Below are 24,703 nucleotides of genomic sequence, written 5' to 3' on the forward strand. Positions count from 1 at the left end.
ATGCCCTTTCAGGTACAAAAGTTTTAAATTTTGATGAAGTCGAATATATATATTTTTCTGTGTGTTTTTGTGTCATATTTAAGAAATTATGCTTAATCCAAGGTCATGATCCATTGGGCCTTTGATCCATTTTATTTTTTTAATAGAGGGTTAGATATGTATCCAACTTCATCATTTACAGGTGGATATCATTTAATTGTTTCTGCACCATTTGTTGACTGTTCATTCCTTATTGAATTGTCTTGGCTCCCTTGTTGAAAATCAATTGGCAATAAATGTGAGGGGTTTTTTTGGACTCTCAGTTCTGTTGCATTGACCTATAGATCTCTCCTTATGGGAGCATTATGCTGTCTTAATTACTATAGCTCTATAATATGTTTCGAAGTTAGGAAGCATGAGTCCTCCAACTTTGTTAGTTTTCAACACTGTGTGGCTATTAGGGGTCCCTTGCATTTCCATAGAAATTTTAGGATCAGTTTGTCAATTTCTGCAATGAGGCCAGTTTGGATTTTGACAGAGATTACATTTAATCTGTAGATCATTTGGGTAGTATTGCCATTATAACAATATCAAATTTTCCAGTGCGTGAACATGGATACCTTTTCATATATTTACATTTTTACTTCTTTTAAAGGTGTTTATATAGTTTGCAGGGTATAAGTCATGCACTTCTTTTTGTTACAGTTATTATTTCTGAGTATTATTTTGGTGTAACTGTAAGTGAATTGTGTTCTTAATATCATTTTTAGATTTTTCATTGCTAGTGTATAGAAATACAATTGATTTTTACATATTGATCTTGTATCCCACAAGCTTTCTGTACTTCTTTCTTAGTTCTAATAGTTTTTTAATTGCTTCTTAGAGGATTTTCTATCTACAAGATTATGTCATCTGCAAATAGAGATAGTTTGCTTCTTTCTTTTCAATGTAGATATCTTTCATTTTTTCCCTTAATTGTCCTTTAGTAATATTGAATAGAAATGGTGAGAATGTACATTCTTATCCTGTACCTGATCTTAGGGGAAACACTTCCAGTCTTAAGTGTAATGTTAGTTGTGGTTTTTTGGTAAATATTTTTTATAAGGTTAAAGAACTTCCCTTCTATTCCTAGTTTGTGGAGTGCTTTTATTATGAAAGGGTATTGGATTTTATCAAATCCTTTCTGGATCTATTGAGGTGATCATGTGGTTTTTGTTTTTTATTTTATTGATATGGTGTATTACATTGATGGAATTTTGTCTGCTAAACTAGCTTTGCATTTCTGGGATAAATTCCACTTCATCATCATGTATAATCTTCCTGTTTGTTGCTGGATTTGATTTGCTAGTATTTTGTTGAGGATTTTTGTGTCCAAATTCATAAGAAATACTGGTATGTAGTTTTCTTGTAATATCTTTGTTTTTTTTATATTTTATTTTATTTAAATTCAATTAGCCAACATATAGTACATCATTAGTTTTGATATAATGTTCAATGATTCATTAGTTGCATATAACACCCAGTGCTCATCACATCACGTGCCCATCACCAGTTACCAGTTACCCCATCCCCCCACCCACCTTCCTTTTTGCAACCCTCAGTTTGTTTCCCAGAGTCAAGAGTCTCTCATGGTTTGTCTCCCTCTCTGATTTCTGCCCATTCAGTTTTCCCTCCCTTCCCCTATTGTCCTCTGCATTATTACTTATATTCCACATATGAGTGAAATCATATGATAATTGTCTTTCTCTGATTTCTCTGACTTACTTCACTCAATAAATAAATAAATAAATAAAATAAATAAACTCATAAACTGAGTAGGGAAATGTTCCTTCCTCTTATGTTGTTTAAGATAAGTTGTGAAGGATTGGTATTAATTCTTTATTATGTGTGGTAGAATTCATCAGTGAAGCTATCTGATTTTGCAGTTTTCCTGCAAGAAAGTTTTGGTTTATGGACTCAATCTCTTCTTATAGGTCTATTCAGGTTTTATGTTACTTTTTGAGTCAGCTTTGGTAGTTTGTGTTTTTCAGAGAATTTGTCTCTTTTACCTATGTTACCTAATTTGTTTGCATGTGTTTGTGATAGTATTCCCTTACATATTGCCTTTTAACTTCTGTAAGGTTGGTAGAAATGTTCCTCTTTCATTCCTGATTTTAGTAATTTGTCTTTCCTTTTTTTCTTGGTTAGAAAACCTAAAGGTTTGTCAATTTTGGTCATCTTTTCAAATAAACAACTTTTGTTGATTTTTCTCTGTTTTCTTCTTTATTTCAGTAATTTCCACTCTAATCTTTATTCCTTTCTGTTAACTTTGAATTTAGTTTGCTCTTTAAAGATTGTAGGTAGAAGAAGGTTATTTTTTGAGGTATTTCTTTCTTTAAATTTTTTATTTAAATTCAATTTAGTTAATATATAGTGTATTATTCGCTTCAGGAGTGGAATTTAGTGATTCATCTGTTGCATATAACACCCAGTGCTCATTACATCAAGTGCCCTCCTAGATGCCCATCACGCAGTTACCCCATCCCCCTCTCCCTTTGCCTGCCACTTCCCCTGCTTGTGCTGTCTGTCAAATAAATAAAATCTTAAAAAAAAAAAAGAAACATTTTTCCTATATAGCTCTATTCTCTTTCCCCCTTTTTGTTGTTATTATATTTATCAAACCTCTATCTACTGTAAGCCTAATGAGACCTGTTTTAATTACAGCTTAATATATAATTTCAAGTCTTTTAAAAAATTTGAGAGAATAAAGGAGAGAAATTATATATTTATAATATTTATGTTAATCTTACCATTTTTGATTGTTTTTATTTATTCCTGTGGATTTGAGTTATTGTCTGGTGGTATTTCCTTATTCTAATAGTTTTTTCCTCACCTGGCTACTTTGTGCTATTGTTGGCAGTTACAGCACATTTCTATATTTTGTAAGCCCAACAGTATGACTATATACATAGTATTTTATGCAGTTGCTTTTAAAAATCAGTTTATGGGAAGAAAGAAGAAATAGGCATTTTTACTGTCTTTTATAATTACATAATTATCTTTGCCTATACTTTTTGTTTGTGGATTTGAATTATGGGGTGTGATCCTTTACTTTTAGCTTGAAATTCTTATTTTAATATTTTATGAAAGTTGTGTCTGGTATCAACACATTCTTTCAGTTTTTGTTTATGTGGAAATGTATTTTGCCTTCATTTTGTGAAAGATAATTTTGCTGGATATAGGATTCTTGATTGACAGTGGGTTTTTTTTGTTTTTTTTTTTTTTGAGCATTTTGAATGTGTTAATTTTTGTTGTTTCTGATGATGAATCAACTTTTAATCTTACTGAAGGTCCCTTGTTTCTCTCTTAGTAACACCTCTGATTTAGGAACACAGGGTGATGGGTGGAGGTTGGGGACTCCAGTATTCTCAGTATTCCAAGGTGAACCCATGAATGGGAGCTGGGCAGAGCAAGGGAGCCCTCAGCTCCCTTGCTGCTAATTAGCCTTGGACTCAAATATCTGAGGGGGTGGGTGGTGAGAAATGCTGAAATCCTGCTTCTCCCAGTAAACTACTGTAGCCTTCAGCTGCGAGTTGGGAGGAGGGAGCCCTGTGTTTTTGGCTGCACCTACTTGGCATGCAGTTTCTTCTGTTTGGCTAAGAGAGACAGGGGATGGATAGATCGTGGTGTAAATGCCACAGGCTCTTGCTCTTTTTACTGAGTTTTTGTACATTTTCTTGAATAAATGTTTATTTGTTGCATGGCCTTAGGATCATTGCCATTTTTTTAAAAGATTATTTATTTGAGACAGAGAGAGAGGATGTTGGGGGAGGAACAGAGGGGTAGGGATAGGGATAGAGAAAGAATCTCAGGCAAACTCTGCATCGAGCATGGAGCCCAGTGTGGGGACTTGATCTCAGGACCCTGAGATCATGACCTGAACCAAAACCAAGAGTTGGTTGCCTAACTGACTGAGCCACCAAGGCACCCTAGGTCATTTCCATTTTTAAAAAATATTTTTCACCAGTTTTGAGGGGCACAGCTTCATGGAGCTCCTCACATCGTCATTCTGGAAGTACAACTCTGCTTTAGTTTTTTTAGATGTGGTTTCCTTTGAACATATTTAAATACCCGATTTAATGTCTTTTGTCTAGTAAGTCTAATATGTGGCCAGTAATGCCTGAGCTTTGTCAGACGTGGTTTCTGTTGACTGCTTTTATTCCTGTGTATGGGCCACTCTCCTGTTTTGTTGTTGTTGTTTGTTTTGTTTTGCAAATCTCATAATTATTTGTTGAAAACTAGACATATTACATAATGTATTGTGGCAGCTCTGGAGGTCAGATTTCTCCCATCTAGCATTTGTGGTTGTTACCCTTTATTGTTGTTGCTATTTATTTGCTTAGTGACTTTCTTGAGCAAATTCTGTACTTTGTCAGCTTTATTATATGTAGCCACTGAAGCCTCTGCTTAGTTACCTTAGTGGTCAGCTCATGACTGTACAGAGGTTTCCTTATGTTTGGAACTGGCAAGTCTCCTGGCCTTGGCCGATGGGCTGTGTGTGCATGGGCTCCGTGTCAGTGCTCAAGTAGGCAGGGCACAACCTGGTAGTAGCTTTACTTTATGTTTGAGCAAAGCTTCAAGGTCGACCTGAATTTCCCAGTACAGCCATCGGGCCTATTTGGGTTATCCATATCTTCTTCAGTGAACTTTGGGTTTTTGTGTCTTTTTTTTTTTTTTTTAGAGTGGGGTCGACGGGAATGGGACAGAGGGAGAGGGAGAATCCCAAGTAGGTGCCATACCCAGTGTGGAGCCTGATATGGGGCTCAGTCTCACAACCCTGAGATCATGACCTGAGCTGAAATCAAGAATCAGATGCATAACTGATTGAGCCACCCAGGTGCCCCTGGTTTTTGTGTCTTTCAAGAATTTTTTCTGTTTCATTCAAGTTGTTCCATTTCTGGACATAAAGTTATTGGTGTTATTCCCTATTATTCCACTAATATCTCTGTAATTTGTACTGATGTCACCTTTCTTACTGTTGACAATAGCAAGTTGTATTTTCTTTCTTCTAGCCTGATTTCCTGATTAGTCTAGCTAGAAGTTTATCAATGTTATTGATCTTCTCAAAGAATCAGCTTGTGGTTTCTTGATTATTCTCTCATTTTTCTGAGTTTTGTTTAATTGATTTCTTCTTTGATCTTTATTGTTTTCATTCTGCTTACTTTGGTTTTAAATTTGCTCTTCTTGTCTTACTCTCTCCAGGTGGAAGCTGAAGTCTCACATCCTTCTTCTCTAATCGGTGTTCAGTGCTATAAATTTGCTCCTAAATACTGCTTTCGTGGCATCCCACAAATCGTACATTGTATTTTTATTTTGATACAGCTCAAAATTCTTTCTCATTTCCCTTTTTATTTCTATTTTTTCTTTGAGCCATGGATTATTTAGAAACTTGTTATTTAGTTTCTAAATATTTTGGAATTTTTCTAGAGGTTTTTCCATTATTTATCTCTGATTTAATTATCTTGTGGTCAGAGGACATACATTGTGTGATTTGAATCTTTTTGAATGTATTGAAAGTTCTTTTATGGCTAAGAATATAGTGTTCCTTGGTGAATGTTGCTTGTGCACTTGAAAAGAATGTGCATCTGCTGTTGCTGGGTGAGGTGATCTATAGATGTCAATCCAGGCAAGCTATGTGGTGGCATAGTGCAAATCGCCTGTCCTTGTTGATTTTCTGTCTAGTTGTACATCATTTACTGAGGATGAAGTATTGGAATCCCTAACTACAATTGTAATTTTTTTAGTGTCCACGAAGCCTGGCCCAGAACCTTTCGCTTAAGTGCTCTGGGATCATTGTATCCCCTGAAGTAGGGATTATGTCTCATAATTCTTTTGATCCCAGTCAATAGTAGTGACTATTTAGTAAAAAATGATGTTGTCAATGTGAGAACTATTTGTTATATGTACTTACTGACTAGTTGATATGAAGGTTATATTTAGATGAGATGCCTTTTCAGTGAAAACATACAAGCATTTGCATTTTATTTGATGTGTTTTACTTGGAAAAGAATTATAATATAAAAATTAATCTGTGTGCCACCAGATGACTCTGTAGGTTAGTCATGAATTCAGTTTAATTCAGTCAAAATGCCATTGAACTTTACTTTGACTAGGCAACCACAGTAGACTTTCAATGCAGGTTATATTAGGAAAAAAGTCTTTAAAAATTTGAAATAAACTCTTATTTGTCACCTAATATGTGCCATTTCTGTTAATCTTGGGGCATTAAATGTTTAATTTTCTTTTCCTAAGGTGGCTTGTATATCATTTGGATAACTTACATGATTTTTTTTTCTCCTAGAGCCATAAACATTCTAAGTGTATACGGCCGTTTCTGCCTTACTTCAATGTGTCACATCAGTTTGCTACCTTTGTTCTTAAAGGTTCTTTTGTAAGTAAATATGTGGGACTTTTATTTTGGTTTTCATTTGAGAAGTTATGTATTTTGTCACAGACTAGCAGTTTATAAGTGAAGTCTTCTATTAGGAGCTATAAAGTATTTGCATATAAAGGGATATAGGCACTGGTGTCTTCTAAATGCTGACTGGTCTTAGTCAAACAGTACAGAAGCCACTAGGAGGCAAAACTGTGTGGCTAAAACTCTCCTGGGCTTTGAAGAACACTTAACAAAAGTCAGTTTGTAACAAAGGTGTTCTTGTTGGTAGAAGAAGCATCAGATATGTAGTCTAGGGAACTTTCAAGAATTTATCTTTTCAGTACTTTGTACAGAAAAACCAACAACATAAAAAGACACCAGATTCTTGCTGTTTCTACCTATTGTTAGTTTTGAACACAGAAAATACAGTGCCTTTTCTGACTACCAATTTCTACTACTAATTTCTGACTACAGTGCCTTTTCTGACTACTAATTGCATAAAAATTGTTTTTTCATACTAGAAAATTCCTAAAATGTGTTTTACACAGGTACAGTAGTGAGTATTTTTGAAGCAAAGGCACTAAAATCAATCTTTTTAAACATTTGCCAAAAGTCTGTGGCATTTATAGGAAATAAAATATTTGCTTGAACAATATCTTCCTACTTTCAGAATGTCACTATTTAAGATTTGAGGTGGGTCTTTTGGCAACTAGGAATAGACTGCACATTATCAATGGTTCATTCTTGCTGGTACTAATTTTGGAAATCCTCAGAGGATATGATGAACCACTCAACTATGACTTTTTTTGTGTGTTTTCTCCTCAGAGTGAAATACCAGAGCTACAGGTGTGGTATACGAAGCTTGGAAAACCATCTACGAGATTTCTTTTTAAACAACTGGATTCTCTATGGGTAGTTTTAAAATAAATTCCTATATTTTGAGCATTGCAGATAGTAAAAGAGACAGACATTTGATTAATGAATTAATAGTTTTTAATTTTATAATTGATTTTATGACTGAAGTATAATAGAGCTAAAGTTGTCCCCAGCTGTTGTTTTTTTAAAATAGAAATCCTCCTCAAGGCATAATAGAAGTGTGTGTGTTTATAGGTGTGTTTGCTCTTAGCATTTAGTTTGTTGGCTTGCCCTTGCCCTTGGCTGCCCAAGTCAGAAAATTGAGTTTCATCTGAGACTGTCTTTCCCGCCCACCCTCTCTTTGTATACCCCCATTGGTCAAGTCCAGAGCATTCTATCACCGACGTGTTTCTCTTACACATTCCTTATTCTCCATTCCCACTGCTACTGCTTATTTCAGTTCCTTATTATCTCTCTCCTGGATTTTGGAAACTACTTCCTGTTTTTCCAGCCTCTAATGTGACTCTGTCTGGCCACCCATTACACTGCTACTAGAATGATGTGTCTAAAATGCAGATCTGAGTTTTGTCAATCCATTGCTCAAAGTCCCCCAGTGATTTTTCCTGTGAATTCACATCCCTTAGCATAGCACGCGATCCTCGTTACCACCTCATGAGGTAAAAGACTGCTTTCATTTCTCGATGCATGTTCTTCTACTAATGTGGCCTGTCCTCACAGACCAAACTTCTTGTCTTTTTCAGAGCATGGCATGTCACTTTACTCATCTCTGTGACTTTGCACTTGCTTCTTCCTTCTCCTAGAATGCCTTCTCTTCATCTCTTTGTTGTTCTTCAAGACTCAGCTCAGGTGCTGCTTCCTGTGAAGCTTTCCCCACCAGTCCTAGCTCATAGCCACCTAGGAATAGGTGCTTACCTAGTTAAGCATTTTCCCCACTACACTGGGCACCTTGAGGATTGGGGCCCTGCCTTCTTTAGCTTTTTACCTCAGGTCCCTGCTATCACGCTTAGCACATGGTAGTTCCTCAGGAAACGTTTCAAAGAATGTGAATTGGTCCAAGTGAACACATTACTTCACCTAATTGACACAAATCTACTTTTCCTGGAAATTATTAATGTTCTGTGAATCAACTAGTTGCTATCAGTGATTGAACACCATTTCTGTATTAAATTCTAAAAAAAGAGCAGTCTGCTTTTTGCACAACAAATTGCTAGAAATAGCACATTAAAATCAATTTTCCCCATAAGGAATATATCATTTGGGGTATTACCTGAGCCAGAATATGGTGCTACGTATTTCATAGATCTGACCAATAATTTATTATTAAAGCAAAGATACGGTATAAGCCCCTTGAATTCAAAGTAGAAAAAAAACTGCTCAAATTTCCTAAAATGGGCATACATCTAATGCCTACATTAATTATGCAGAGGATTCTAGTGTCTTCAGAGGTCTACATGTAGCATAGAACAGCTGTGATATAGGGAGTGTTTCTATAGAGAAGGTCATGCACTGAGCAAAGCACTTTATACACAGTATGTTGTTTAATCCTTGCAACAGCCCTAGGAGGTATGTATTTTTTCCCCTCATTTTGTGGCGAAGTGGCTTAAAAAGATGAAGCTGCCGAAAGCATAAATGTGACATAAACCTAATCTGCTAATTGAAATATATATTGAACATGTCAGAAGTAGGACCTTTTTTTTTTTTAAGATTTTATTTATTTGCGAGAGAGAGAATGAGAGACAGAGAGCATGAGAGGGAGGAGGGTCAGAGGGAGAAGCAGACTCCCCGCCGAGCAGGGAGCCCGATGCGGGACTCGATCCCGGGACTCCAGGATCATGACCTGAGCCGAAGGCAGTCGCTTAACCGACTGAGCCACCCAGGCGCCCGGACCTTTTTTTTTCTTAATAGTAAAAGGTTTTCTGTGATTAACAGCTGAGTCATCAGTGAGATTTTATGGATTTTTCTCCCTTAGTAAAGTCCTAAAAAGTAAATAAGCAGATCTCTTATTTATGTGTATTGACTATAAAGAGGCTCTGAGGAGCTTACAGTGTAATGGCAAAGAATAGACAAATAGAAATTTTGGTGTCCTCTAGTCCTCCTTCCCTCCACAGAGGGAAATTCTTTTAAAATCCTATCTACAAAGTATAATTTTATAAAGTCTTCTAAATAAGGAAAAAGACCCCCAAGGCCTTGATTTTGGGTGTGGCCTTCATGAGTGGTTATGAAGTTTTAGCAGAAGTGAGTCTGGCTTTTCTTTAAGTTGATTTTTCAAGAAGTTGATTTTGCCCAGATGACATGAGCCAAAGCACCTGGCTTTGACCTCCGCATTTTCGTTTTCCAGCTTCTCGACAGCAGTGGCACCTTCACCCTGGAGCTGCAGGAGGACGAGCTCTTCACGCTCACCACTCTCACAACCGGGGGCAAGGGCAGCTACCCGCTGCCTCCAAAGTCCCAGCCCTTCCCACGAATTTATAAAGATGATTTCGATTTTGGTAAGTTTTGTTTGTTTTTACTAAAACTTAGTGTGGTTTCCATTTCCAGCAGTAGTGGGTAGATTTCTACCTGTCAGACGGGTGTGTGATGGAACACCTGTAAAGTGTAGCTCTGAACGTCCACATGGTAACTGAGACCTCATTTTGGTATTTCCTCAAGGAGACTCTCAGCTTGAGAGCCCTGTATTTTTCAGCGCCAGAAAAAACATAGAAGTCATTGTCAGAATGAAAGCTATTGGTTTTGGTGAAGCTTAAGGTTTGTGACCCTGCCACTGCCCTGTTACCCACATTCACGAAAGCCATTCCTGGTTTCCTCCATGAGTGTGGAGGTCAAGGTCCTTCACTTTCTGCAGGGCTAGTGGACTGCGTGCTCAGGGCAGTTATGCTCCCCTTGGGTGCTTCACCTCATTATCTACCCGGGCATTTTATACTTGCACTCTCCTGGTTTTCCAGGAAGATCTGTCCTAAAGCTGCAGAAAAGCTTTTGATTTTAGGTAATGTAGGAAAACTGCTTGAAAAGTTGGGACGCACCGTCCTTGTGGGTATAACCCCAGATCACTCAGTACGTGCCAGAACTTGTTGACCAGGAGACGTACAGCTTCTGGATCTCACAGACAGGGTCAGATGGCCCTCTTCTTTGCTCCTCAAATCCGCAGCTGTAGGAGAGAAGCAGGGAGGGGGACTGCCATTGAGAGCACTCTTGAACCTCCTGTCTGCAGGGCTGCTCTTTCCAGCATGGCTGGTTGGAGACTCCTGCTACCCCCTCCCAGTCACCCTCACAGTTGCAGGGTCTCCGCTCCCTTTCCCCAGAAGGGATATCTTGGTTAATTGCAGTATAAGGCCCTTTGGACTGTGTACTGGAGTCCTCTCGGTTATTTGCATAACACGGACAACAGGGACCCTCGGGGCTCTGTGCTTTGTTTTCTTGCGATTCTCTAAAGTGGCCTTTTGGATGAATCCATGAATTATGCCACCAGGAATGTCTTTGCAATCTGTTGCTCACTTCGGTGTTGGCCAAGGTAATTCCTCTTGTCTTCAGTAAAGGAGTCTGTGTGGGATATGGCCTAGTTAACAAGGGGGAAGTTCCCCCAATACCAGAATTACTTATTCTATGACCTGAAAACTGAAAGGCGATTCTAAACCTTCAAATCTAAAGTATAATGCTTCATTGACTACAAAATAAACTAAAAACTCTAAGTCAGGCCGTAGCACTCCTTTACGTGGTTCTTAATTTCTCAAATGATGAACATGAAAACACTTAGAAGAGCATGAAGTGTGAAATTAGGTGTAAGATTATGACTAAAATTGCTCTTCTATAGCCTTTGTCATTCTAAGACTGATTTAATTTAATAAAACTAAAAGAAAAGATTGATAGATAGCTTAGGCCCAACTGCTTTTGCTTCATTTTAGAAATAGAAGAAAATTTGTAATTTGTAAATTCTATAGTTGTTATAGTGAGGCTTTTCTAATCTTCTGTCAGCTGATGACTGTGACCAGGGATGTAGAACCTTGTTTGGCAGATACTAGAAATAACAAAACTATCTCTTATTGAGCCCTGGCTAGGTGCTGGTTTATGTACACACTTTACATGCGTTCTTTTATTTAATTCTCTTGTCCTCATGCCCACTTAGAAAGGAGGGTACTTGAGACACAGGGTAGTTAAACAACTTGGCCAGGAGGACAGACTGAACTAGAATTTAAACCTTGGGTCTGCCTTTCTCTAAAACTCATGATCTTTCCTCTTATGCAGTTGCAAGGATTAAATATGTAAAGTCTGTCTATCAAACTGATCATGTTGGTATTGAGTAATAATGATGATACAAAAATCAATCTCTTTATTAACCTAACTCCTAAACTTCTGCTTGTTATAAGTATCATTTACTTATTTAGGACTTTTCAAAAGTGTTTCAATATATGCCATAAAATATCAGAGAGGAGGATTTTATACTAACCAGAGAATTTAATTGTGTTCTGAACAGATTACCCATTTTTTAGTGAAGCTCCGAATTTTGCTGATCAGACTGGCGTCTTTGAATACTTTTCGAACATTGAAGACCCTGGAGAGCATCGCTTCACGCTACGCCAAGTTCTCAATCAGCGGCCCATTACTTGGGCTGCTGATGCATACAACACCATCAGTATTATAGGAGATTACAAATGGTATATAAAATTGGTGTCCTTAATGTAGATCTAGCTGAAATAACCTTGTAATATTGTCAGGTACATTCTGAAGTGAAGACTTTTCAATGGTCTTCCTTGTACAAGAACTAAATGGGTGTGTGGTAGTTGTTGAATGTCATGGCCACAAGCCAGCACGTGGTTATGCTGCCTCAGTGTCCTTCCCTCAGATTTGCCCACTTTAATAGTGATTGCTACAGGAACAGATTGCTTTTAATATAGAAATTGAGGACTTTTGGATCCAGTTATAATTTAATATTTATTTATAAACAGGCTTTGTGATTTGTGTGTTGTTTTTGGTGTTGCTGGAGAGTTGATTTATTGATCTGGTGTTGCCACCTGCTGGATCCATTCTAGACTTACACCGTTTCAGCCTTCGTAGAAAATCTATTTGCCGGGTGACGGTAGATGGCAATAGTGAAAAGCAAATCAGCTTTTACTTGGTGAGTGAATTCAGCTCTTTTCTTCAGGCATTTGTTCAAGAGACAATGCGTATTTATTCTACACTTAAAACATAATGACAAACCAAAACTTCACCTTCCCTATTAAGTCAGTTGTGGGATTCTCATGTACTGACTTATTATACCTGTTTCAGGTGTTTCTTTTTTATTTTTTCTCTTAACTAGTATAATTCTGTAACACAGAAGTCAAGCATTCCAGGTTTAGTGGTAGTAACTGTTAACGCGAAGTCACCAGGCAGCCGTATCTATTACTTGGAAATTGGACCGGGCAGGGAAGGTAAATCTGAAAAGAGTCTTGACTTATTTATCTGTGGAATGCTGCACAAAGTCTTTATCCCTTCTCTATTGCCTTTCTCCCTATTAGAAATCCCAAATTCTAGTTCTAAGCTCTGCTGTAAGTCTTGAGACATTTTCAGTTACCCGGTTTCCGGAACCTGTACAGTACCATGGAGATTTATGGGTACAATGAAGAATGCTTGCCTAATTTAGGATAACTTTGCTGGCTTGTCTTTTTATACAGCAAAAATGCCATTTATCCCACATCTCTGTAGTAGACACTTTACCTTGGATTTTCTGATCGTGCCAGTGGGATGTGTGGTTTTTCATTTGCTACCTATGGTCTTATTATGAGACAGGTGGCTGGGTTTACTGGTCTAAGGGATGGGCCCCATTATTTTGGTTACCAGTTTGGAAGCCAGCCACCATAGAAAACCTTTAAGTTTCTGCAACAACTGTTATCCTCCTTGCTTGTGAATACTACAGAAGAGTGGCTTTCCCTGACAAACTCTTATTTCTGGCTGGGACTCTAGAAAAATCAAGAGACTCTTTAATTGTAGTAGAGAGGGGATAGAGCACTATTCAAAGAGTAACCAAACAACTTTATAACTTTGAAGATTTTGCATTATTTAAGTAGTAATGATCATCTTTACTGCTGCAGTGGGTAAGGGAGTGGGAGGGGGAAGCGGGGAAAGAGGGAAAGAGTGACATGGTTTGAATGAGAAAGAATGAGGAAAGAGCAGCGATACCCTTCAAGAAGGGACTATTTTCATCTTTCTTAGCCCTGCTTTCATTGTGCAACCGCCTGCTCGGGAATATGCAGTGACTGTCTCCAGCAACCCAGTCAGATCTACACGTCTATGCCTGACTTCCAAGACCCTTTCACATTTGGGCTCTTCCTATTTATTACGTTCTATTTCCCAATATTTGGGGATCTGTTCAGAGATCCCCACATGTGCCATGCTCATTTCTGTTTTCTGGCTGCAATCCCCCCTTACTGTAGGGAAAGGAGGGAGTGAAAACTCGATCATACTACCCACGGGTATGAGCCTCCCATAACTACCGATGGCAGAGTTATCATCCTCCCCACCTTATGGATTGGGAAACCAAGGCTTGAGGGTAAGATTTACCCAAGATCCCATACTTGTAAGTTCTAGAACTGGGGCGAGAGGCCAGGACTGTCTGGTGCTTAGCTTAGCCCATACCCTTGGGACTACCACCTCACAGTTTAATCATTGTCTCATTCCTAAGAGGAGGAGAGGGAGGATGAGGGTGGTTTACCTGTAGCGCTATTTTAAAGTCGGCTCTCAGTGTGCACATACTGTCATCAGTTCTTAGGATGTGTTTGCAGGGGGACTTCCTCGATCATCCTTAGATTTAGTTAAGTACCAGCACAGTAATTGGACTATAGAGGGTAGACTTTCCCAAAGGTACTCAAGACTTCCATCTTGTTAGTAAGCTTTGGTTGGGACCTGAGGACAATCACAAAATCACAGAATTACCTTTCACTGCACACATCCAAACTCTGCATCCTTTTGGTTAAATTTACTTAATGTACTGGCCAGTTTTTGTGTCCTCAGCACTACCAAGAGATTATGACTCTGGAAGACGAGACCACACTTTTATTCTGTTTCATTCATTGTCTTCGAAATCGTCTGCAAGTTCTGATGTGGGAATATTTATTCTGGAAAGGGATGTAAAAAAAGGAGGTTAGATCTTCTCCCACTCTGACTCTAAATAGAGTAAGTTTCTGGTGCTGACAGTTCTTACACTTCCGATGAACCAGAACAGAGGGAGGGGATGTATGGAGCAATGTTGATCCCTCATGGTTTCCTGCTGGGGACAGTCTACAGAGAGAAAAGCTCCCTCTACTTGGGAGGAGGTACAAGACAGATTGGGCTTTAGTTAACTTTGCATCTGATTTTCCTGTAAAGTAGCCCAGCTTTGATTAGATGATTCACTGTGGATTTTCCGGATTGTTGCACGTCTGTTGTAGCTACTTCTTTTTTTTATATTTTTCTTTACAAAGTAAAATCTTATTGTGCAAAATTCACTGATAAGAAACTGAGAAATATAAAAGCCACATCATTCTAGGTCTCTTTTCCCCCCATTTCCAAAATATATTTCTTGACATTCTTAGTTATATTTTAGGTAAATTGCTCGCTTTATTACTTGGCTTTGTGCAGACTTTCTTTCCTGTTTGCAGTTAGAGTTTGAGTAGGAGGTATATTATTTTCAGAGATCATGTAGGTTTGGGGATGGTTGTATCATTGCAGAAGGCATCTAGTAGCATTTATAAGAGAAGCCTGGAGCAGAGCTCACTATTAAAGCTCTAGTAGTTTCTGGTTGGCTGAATTTTCCCCCTCCTTTGATGTACCCCTGTCAATCAGTAATGGCAGGCAGGGTTTTACTGTCCCTGTATGGACAGAGATGCTCCGTAGGGGAAAATGGCTCTCAGAGTAGGATTCCTGGACCAGGGGCACCAGCATCACCCGGGAATTTGTTAGACAGGCAGATTCAAGAGCCCCATCCCAAACCTACTGAATCAGACACTGTGGGGTGGGGCCAACAGACTGAATTTAATAAGCCCTCCAGGTGATGTCAGTGCTGTTCAAATTTGAAAACCTGCTGTAGAGTCAATATAGAGTTATCTCTGTGTTTGCGGAGAAATAATTTGAGATCTTTCTTCTGGAGTTTTTAAGTCTTGGTAGGGTTAAAGATAAAAATTAGCCCCAAAGTAGCTTATGTTCTCCTAGGGGCCCCTAGCTTTGCCTACACTGCTTCTCTTAGCTGATGGAAATTTAATAAACTTTCTTTGTTCTGAATTGAATGGATCTTTTATGTATTCCTAGGGAAAAAAAAAAAAGCCTTCTTTTAACATTATATTCTTAGGATGAGAAGTTGTTTTATTGTAGAGAGACAAGAAATGTGTTGAGACTTAAAAACAATAAATATTATTTTCCAGTAACATTAAAAGAGGCAATGAAATGACTTAACTTCAGCCACATAAAACTTAAAACTGTCATCAGTGAAGATATTTTTTTTTCATTACTGAAGATTCTCGAAGCCCATCCCTGCTATAAGCACAGACTTAGCAAATCACATACTCACCTCAGTTAGAAGTCTGGAAGCGTGTGGCTGTGAAGGGACACGTTTGTGCGGCATCTGGAGCAGTACAATTAAGAGCGCTAACGAACAGTTTCATTCTGCAGGTCCAATCTGACTGTAACGTGTGATGTTTACATAGAGACTCCTGAGAAGGGAGGCGTGTTCATTGCCGGAAGAGTAAACAAAGGTGGTATCTTGATTAGAGGCGCCAGAGGAGTTTTCTTCTGGATTTTTGCAAATGGAACCTACAGAGTTACGGGTGATCTAGGTAAGTGACTTCTTCTGTAGCACATGACTCGCTATGAAATATGCCACGGTGAGCTTGTCACTTACTGTGTAATGAGAGAGCTTTACCTCAAGGGGCTTGTACGTCTAACTGCGAAGAGATGCAACACATGTAAGCACATGCAACACATGTAAATGATTCAAAATTGGAGAGTTAATTAGAGAGGCAGCTGGTTAAAGGAAATGGTGCAGAGTTTTTTCAGGTAGAGCCGAGCTAGGCTGTCAGGGTAGGATTTGCATAGACTGGGGTGAGGTGGACGTATAGGGACAGAATGGCCAGGAAACCCCATTAATAAAAAGCAAGACTGCAAGAGTGTGCTAGTGTGCTTATGGAAATACAAGGAGAAGGATGGGTCTGCTTTAAATGGAGAAATCCTGTTTCCCAACTTAGTTAATAACTTGAAAGCAGCTTGACTTTTTTCCATTCATCTTAAACAGCCCTTGTCTTATGTAGAATAGCGTTTTATCCAGGATAGGTGCTTAGAATGTGTCCGTGTAGAATTCTGTCCAATTCACTTTGGTGTTAGTACACCCCGCTCTGTTGAAACAGACCGTATTGGGGCTGCGTCTTCTTGATTCCTCGTCTCTTGGCTTCCCCCTGCATTTGTAAAAAATCTTCTCTCCTATAGTTTGCTACTCTTTGCCTCTTCCTAAGGTGGAAAGGGCTCCACAAGTAATAAAGAGTGGGTTATAAGGACACTAGAGTAAGATTGCAAAATCATAGCATGACCCATCTAGAATGTTCCTCAGTAATTGCCCAGTCCAATTGATTTTCCCAAAGGAGAGGTTAATTGAGAGGTTAATTGATTTGCCCAAAGTCTCAAAATGAGTTAGTAGCAGAACTGGAACCAGCAATTTACTACATCCAGGTCTTTAGTCCCCACTGTTCTTGTGTTTTAAACTGCCCACTCAACATCTTATTCTGGTTTCTTTCAGGCATTCAAATATAATCTATCCCCAAATTAACTCACTGTTTTCTCCCTCTAATTCTCAGTTCATGCTATTCCCATGTAACCAGTTACGCCAGCTAGAAATCTTATAGTGACCTTTGACCACTACTCCTTATTCTTTATATCCAATCCGATCGAGCGTAAATCTACGCCTGAACTGTAGAAGTTAACACATTATACTGTGGTTGGTTTGTAAGTTCATGTCACTGGTTCTCCTGTGAGCTCACATATGATATATGACTCAGAGTAGAATCCCAATACATGCTTGTGGAATGCATGCCTGAATGAAGGATGTTTTGTTTTAAATCAGTGGTAGATCTGGAAATGCAGATCTTTATTAAGGCTTACTTTACTACATACAAATGCTGCCTGAGAACCCCAACTGAGCTATGTAATTCTGTAATTTCAATTTTAAAAATATATCATGTTAGGATAATCTTTTTGTGTTGCAGCTGGATGGATCATATATGCTTTAGGACATGTTGACGTTACAGCAAAAACTTGGTATACACTCACATTAATTATTAAGGTAAGTATTGCTGATTGGAATGCCTGGAGGTAAAATATTCTTTTCTTATGCCTTTCTGGCATTTTCTGTTATCAGATGAGAGGGGAAAAGTGTGATGAATATAGTAATGGAAACAGGCAGAGAATCTGCCAGGATATCAGCAAACCAGCAGACCCCAGGGTGATACTGTGTGTCAGGGTAAACCCGCATGAGAACCACCAGCTATTGACTTTATCACTCCGCAGTTTTTTAAAATTTTGGTTCTGTTTTTTAAACTCAGGGGTAATTGGTAGATAGCCAATAATTGAATTATTTTTTTCCAAGTTGGCTGAACCAAGATTATAAATTGGAGCCTATAAATTTATTTCTGGTGGCTGAGAGTAACTGTTGGCGATAAGTACAATTTTTTAGAAGTTGGTTTCCGTGAATACTTTTGTCAAAGAAGATACCAGATTAATTGTAGGATCATGGCATCTAAAAATATTTGTCAAAATCCCTGGGCGATCATGAGTTATTGATGGACATGCATCCAAGGGATACTGTGTAGAAACTTCTGTGTAATGCACTGCTGCTGTCTGGCAATATGGTTCTTCTGTAAGTTGGTGTAGGTTAGGGGGCACCTGGGTGGCTCAGTCGTTAAGCATCTGCCTTCGGCTCAGGTCATGATTCCAGGTCCTGGGATCGAGCCCCGCATCGGGCTTCCTGCTCGGCGGGAAGCCTGCTTCTCCCTCTCCCACTCCCCCTGCTTGTGTTCCCTCTCTCGCTGTGTCTCTCTCTCTGTCAAATAAGTAAATAAAATCTTAAAAAAAAAAAAAAAAAAGTTGGTGTAGGTTAGAATAGCAGTTAAATATGGAAATCAGATAACTTTTTCAAATTGTTCTCATCTCTTACCCAACCACCCAAAATGACAATACACGTTTTTCAGGCAGTAACAATATGTTCTGAGCATCTGGTTTGGGTGTGGCGTTGTGTATTTAACTCGGCCACACTCGATGGGCCCAGCTTTGTGCCCAGTTCTTCCCTTTCATGGCAAACAGAGGTGGTCTGGGCTGGCTTTACTTGCAGGTGGAGGGGAGGGTCTTTTACGTGCCTCTTGGGGCGCACATGTGCTGGTATTTGATTAGGCAGATAATTAGAAATGGAATTGCATTTTGAATTTTGACAGATCCTGCCCTATTGCTAGCCAAGCTGTATCCATTTTATAGCAGTTATAATAATATTTGATACTACCTATTTTTTAAAAAAAGATTTTATTTATTTATTTGACAGAGAGAGACAAAGCGAGAGAGGGAACACAAGCAGGGGGAGTGGGAGAGGGAGAAGCAGGCTTCCTTGCCGAGCAGGGAGCCTGATGCGGGGCTCGATCCCAGGACCCTGGGATCATGACCTGAGCCCAAGTCAGACACTTAACGACTGAGCCACCCAGCCTCCCCTTGATACTACCTATTTTTTTTTTTAAAGATTTTATTTATTTATTTGAGACAGAATGAGAGCGAGAGAGAGCATGAGAGGGGGGAGGGTCAGAGGGAGAAGCAGGCTCCCCGCCGAGCAGGGAGCCGGATGCGGGACTCGATCCCGGCACTCCAGGATCATGACCTGAGCCGAAGGCAGTCGCCCAACCAACTGAGCCACCCAGGCGCCCCGATACTACCTATTTTTAAGGATTGTTTTTCAAACTAATTGATATGATTTATATTTCCTTGATAATGAGGGAGCTTGCACCCCTTATGTTTATTGGTTATTTGTATTTTTCTCTCTTCTCTGAAGTTACCCGTTCATATTCTTTCCTCATTTCTTACTGTTTTCTTTTTCTGATGGATTCATATGAATTTATTATATATTCTGAGTAGTGACCCGTTGTCTGTTACGTATGTCACAGATATTTTCTTCTGTCCTGTCATGTGTATTTTAATTTTGCTTATGGTATGTTTCATGAATAGAAGTTTTAAATTTTGGTTCTGTCAAATATTTCACTTTTTTTTTTTTTTATTGTTTTTGTGTTTTATTTAAGAAGAACTTCACCTTTCTCAAGGTGAGGAACATTTTTTGTTCTCTAAACTAAACCAAGTTTAGGATTTTTTTATGTTAAAGTCTTTTTATTTTTATTTTTTTAAAAGATTTTATTTATTTATTTGACAGAGAGATCGAGAGAGAGCACAAGTAGGCAGAGCGGCAGGCAGAGGGAGAGGGAGAAGCAGGCTCTCTGCTGAGCAGGGAGCCCAATGTGGGGCTCGATCCCAGGACCCTGGGATCATGACCTGAGCTGAAGGCAGATGCTTAATCGACTGAGCCACCCAAGCGCCCCTGAAGTCTTTTTTTTTTTTTTAAAGATTTTATTTATTTCGGGGGGGAGGGGCAGAGGCAGAGGGAGAGAGAGAATCCCAAGCAGACTCCCCACTGAGCACGGAGCCCCCACATGGGGCTAGATCCCAGCTGAAATCGTGACCTAAGCTGAAATAAGAGTCAGACGCCTAATCGACTGAGCCACCCGGGTGCCCCCATGTTGAAATCTTTAATATATCTGGAATTTACTTGTGAATCATAAGGGGGAAGAGCCCAGTATAATTTTTTTTTTAAATAAATGGATAGCCATCATCATTTATTACATAGACTGTCCTTTTGCCTATGATTTAACGGCCACCTTTTTGATGTAACAAATCATCACATGTGCATAGGTTATTTCTGAACTTTGTTCTTTATATTGCTTTGTCTTTTATTATCCAAAATCTTTGATTACATAGTTTACTCCCTTTCTTCCTTCAGGTTCTTTCCTGACTACCTTGTATAAAACAGCCCCCATCTTCCTTTCTGCCCCTCTTCCCTTAGGGAATGAAGTGAGTGTTGTTAGCAGTAGGGATTTTTTTTTTTTAAGGTTTTATTTATTTATTTGACAGAGACACAGCGGGAGAGGGAACACAAGCAGGGGGAGTGGGAGAGGGAGAAGCAGGCTTCCCGCCAAGCACGGAGCCTGATGCGGGGCTGGATCCCAGGACCCCGGGATCACGACCTGAGCCGAAGGCAGACGCCTAACGACTGAGCCACCCAGATGCCCCAGCAGTAGGGATGTTTGAACCAGGCAGACCTGTGTGCATACTTCCTTGCTGACACCTGCTAACTTCCTGCAAGTTAGTCACCTCTTTGAGCTTCTGTTTCCTTATCTGTAAAAGGGGGATAACTTCTGTAAGGTTGTTTTAGGGTTAATGTTTTTATTCTTTCATTTAATACATGTCTATTAAGCACCTTGTATGTATACTTTACTAGGTGCTAGGGATGCAGCAGTGAACAAGACACACAAGGTTCCTGCTCTTCTAGAGCCTGTATTCTTCTAGGACACAGGTTGGCAAAGTCTTTATTTTAGGCTTTGTGAGCCATCTGGTCTGTGCAACTTTGCTCAACTCTGCTTGTGTCGTGAGAAAGCAACTACAGACAGTAGATAAATGAATGTGTGTGGCTGTGATTCCAATAACATTTTATTTGTAAAAATAGGTGGCTGGCCTGTGGGCCATAGATGGCTGCCTCCTGTTCTAAGACAGTAAAAAAACAAATCAGTCAATCAAATTGTGAAGAAAAAAATGGGACAATGAGACAAAGTAGCTCCCCTGTCTGGATTCTCTAGGTGGAGAGACCAGGGGAAGGGCTCTTGAAGTTGGTGCTCTTTGAGCTGAGATGTGCCTGGTGGGAGGAGCACTGGGCAGAGGACGCTGCTAGTGACTGGCCTGGTGTGAGGAGCAGCCTGGAGGGCGCCCCCAGCAGGCGGCCGTGGGGAGGGGATGAAGTGCAGCTAGGCTGTGTGACCTTGTATTGGCTCAGTGTTAATAGTCCCTATTGGCCCCTTTGAGGGCTGCAGAGAGCTGCGCACGTATATGGCAGTGGGAATGTGAGTTCCCTGAACGTGGAGTTGGAGAACTAAGATTCAGGTTCTAGCTCTGCTGGTGAATCTATGATTTTGACTTTTAGTCTCACATCTCCGTATCTCCCTCCATAAGATGAAAGAATGAAATTAAGGCCCATTGCATTGTAATTCTGTGACTTAAAAACAGATTTTATTTTGGTCCTTAGCCTAGTGCTTTGGATCTTTAGCTCTTTACCCTTTGAAATTAGCTACTTGTAAATGTTTAGCTGCAATTGATATGCTGTGAATATATGCTCATACACGTGCTAGAATAATGATAATAAGAGCTAGTGTTTATTATCTGCTGTATGCCAGGCACTTGGCTCTGCAGGAATGGCAGCTGTCTGAGGAAGTTATGTTTATCTTTCTCTGTCAGTGACCAATAAGTCATTTCTATAGATATTTTCCCTTCTTACCCCCTGATCTCCCCCCACCCCAATCATCAGTTTAACTGATGGTTACTATTTTTCTAACCTAAGGGTGGGCTCTTCGTGTGACTTTGAAGTGATATTCTGTACATGGGGACAAAAAGGACTTCAATAAATTGATGCTCTGGCTCCAGGAGCCACATCCAAAGAGCTGGTGGCTGTTAGACAACGTGTGTGCATGCAAGTACTTGTAAATTACAAATGTTTATTTTAGTGGGCTTTTGTCTAAAACTTTATGATGCTATGGAAAGTTTTACATTTCTGTTGGTTTTACAGCATCTCGGTGGGGTACAAGGAAATCCTGAGGTCTTCCTTGTGCCTTGAAAACTTTTTACATATGTAGATAAGAATTTCCTCTAAGAGAATTTTTCCTGTGTTTCCAGCTTTTGCTCAGACTGTGGAATTGTGTTTTGCCATGGTCTGAAGTGAGAAGGATGTTTGCTCCACTGACTAGATTGGCCGTACATATTAAGAAACGGACCTCAGAGAATCACTTTTATACGTCTTCAAGGGGTGCGTTTGTCTTTCCTCCAGGGCCGGTTCTCCTCTGGCATGCTGAACGGCAGGTATGTCTGGACGAACATCCCTGTGAGTTTCCCGAAGAATGGCTGGGCTGCCATTGGAACGCACTCCTTTGAATTTGCACAGTTTGACAACTTTCATGTGGAAGCCACAAGCTAATATTCACGGAGCACCATAGAACCACTCTCTGGGTTTTCTTTCTTTCTGGTTTTGGTTGAGAGCCAGTTCTTTTGATGGATCAATATATGAGCCTCTTGGAGGCCAACAATAGTGAAGAGTAAATGGGGAGAGAAATACATGTTTGCTTGATCTTCTGGAAGATATTTTTAGAACTAGTGCCCAGGGAAACCGATGAATCTTGAACATGACCTGATATGTCCCCTAAAATTCAAGCTGTGCAGCGGTCCTCTTGTGAGGCGTGGTTTGGGTGGTTCACACCTCGAAGGCTTGGCACTGATGCTGAGCTGGCTTTCTCCATCGCACGCGCAAGGGATCGTGTGGACGGCAGTAACCCGATCATCACAGACCGACTGTGTGTCTGAGTGAGTGGATGGCCTCGTCCGGAGGTCACACCACACCGTAGGGAGCTGAAGAACACTGGAAGTGCTGCTTTTTGAAAACCACTTCAACACATTAGTCTTAACACTCTAAAGAGTATTTTTTCTTTTCCTTTTTACGCTGATGCTTTTGAATTATAGATATGATGAGTGGATGTGTCGTGATTGCAAAAATGCCTCACTAATAAACTACCTCTAAAGCTAGTCCTGCAGTAATCGATATGAGCAGATTAATTGGGTTATCTGCAGCTATTAATTCTTTTAAATCCAGCCTTTAGTCTTGTAACCCTTAAGACTCTCTGTGAACATTTCCCCAGGTGGCTGGAAGGAGGAAGAAAATCCCACATAGCCAGTGCTTTCCGTGGGTCTACAGATGAAGCTGGAGCAGTTTTCTTGTGTCTTGTGTCGTGGTGCCTCTCGCGGCCTTCTTCTGTGCTGCTGGCCATGGACTGACACAGCTAATGCATTCTCCTACCTTTGTGTGGGGAAGAAGGGGCACGCCAAGCTTCTGCTAGCTCATAGAATTGGATCATCCTTTAATATTCAGTGTGGTTAGATGCATTTATTTCATGAAAGTACAAATGTGTTTATATTTGAGTGTGGGGAGCATATTTCTCATGCAGTATAATTTACATCCAAGCATTAGTGGACCTCCTAGAAACAACTCCATTGTTCATGTCGATAAAGTAAATTCTGGAATTCTCTAAAATGAAAGTTCAAAACTTCACTGGACTAATATTAGAATTTTGGTATTTGTAATGGTTTAACATAGGCTAAACTGAATGAAGTTTTGTATGTCTATTAAAGACAACAAGCTCGATATTATAATATATCAGATTATAGAGAAAATTTTTTAATTAAAACCAAGTCTAAGTGATTTCCACTTCAGGTCTCTACAGATTTTTTAAGTTAGCTTTATTGTGGTATAATTTACATACAATAAAATGTTCCCATTTTAAGTATACAGTTAAATGAGTCTTGATAAATGGATACACGCACAAAACCAACACCCCAACCAAGCTATGAACATTTCCATTACCCCAGAAAGTTCTCGTGTTGCACCTGAGCAATAATGTCTTCTCACCTGCCCCCATCTCAGATTTCTGTTGCTACTGATAAGTTTTCATTGTTCCAAAACATTATAGAAGTGGCGTCATACACTATGTACTCTTTTGTGAATGGTTTCTTTCATTCAGCATAATGCTTTTGAGATTTGTCTATGTTGCTATGTGTATCAATGGTTTGCTCCTTATTTCAAAGAATATTCCATTGTATGATTAAACCACAATTTGTCATTCTCTTCCCTCACTTTTTGGAATTCCAAATAAATCTGTTATGGACATTTGTGTACAAGTCTTTGTGTGGACATATGTTATCATTTCTTTTTTTTAAAGATTTATTTATTTTAGAGAGAGCAGGGGAAGGAGCAGAGGGAGAGTGAAAGAGAATCTCAAGCAGACTCCCTGCTGAGTCTGGAGCCTGACTCAGGGCTCGATCTCAGGAGCCCAATGTCATGACCTGAGCTGAAATCAAGAGTCGGACACTTAACCAACTGCATCACCCAGGTGTCCCTGTTTTCATTTAATACCAAAGAGTGAAACTGTTGGCTCTTTTGGGAAGTGTATGTATAAGTGTATAACTTTATAAGAAACTGCCAAACTGTTATCCAAAATGATTGTATGATTTTACACTCCGATCAGAAGTGTTGAGAGTTCCAGTTGCTCCACATTCTTTTCAATGCTTCATATTGTTATTCTTTCCAATTTTAGGTGTGTGGAT

General features: G+C 39.5%; 1 protein-coding gene across 9 annotated transcripts in view; it reads left to right on the forward strand.

Moving 5' to 3' along the window:
* The window catches only part of GALC (galactosylceramidase), a 63,822-nt gene extending 39,545 nt beyond the window's left edge, over positions 1–24,277 (forward strand). For 5 of the 9 annotated variants that reach the window (XM_034993027.1, XM_034993021.1, XM_034993028.1 and 2 more), the window contains 7 exons: positions 6,320–6,409; positions 7,220–7,306; positions 9,609–9,759; positions 11,739–11,919; positions 15,887–16,050; positions 17,470–17,546; positions 22,229–22,954. In XM_034993027.1, coding sequence (XP_034848918.1) covers positions 6,320–6,409; positions 7,220–7,306; positions 9,609–9,759; positions 11,739–11,919; positions 15,887–16,050; positions 17,470–17,546; positions 22,229–22,483 — 1,005 coding nt within the window. In that variant the 3' untranslated portion in view covers positions 22,484–22,954. Of the gene's footprint in view, positions 1–6,319; positions 6,410–7,219; positions 7,307–9,608; positions 9,760–11,738; positions 11,920–12,210; positions 12,381–15,886; positions 16,051–17,469; positions 17,547–22,228; positions 22,955–23,241 lie in introns of those variants that run through there. The other 4 variants (XM_034993022.1, XM_034993025.1, XM_034993026.1 and 1 more) reach the window with 4 other exon arrangements.
* The last annotated feature ends 426 nt before the right edge of the window (positions 24,278–24,703 follow it).

The sequence above is a fragment of the Mirounga leonina genome, unplaced genomic scaffold, assembly GCF_011800145.1.
Source record: "Mirounga leonina isolate KUSES-001 unplaced genomic scaffold, KU_Mleo_1.0 Mir_82, whole genome shotgun sequence".
Lineage (NCBI taxonomy): Eukaryota > Metazoa > Chordata > Mammalia > Carnivora > Phocidae > Mirounga > Mirounga leonina.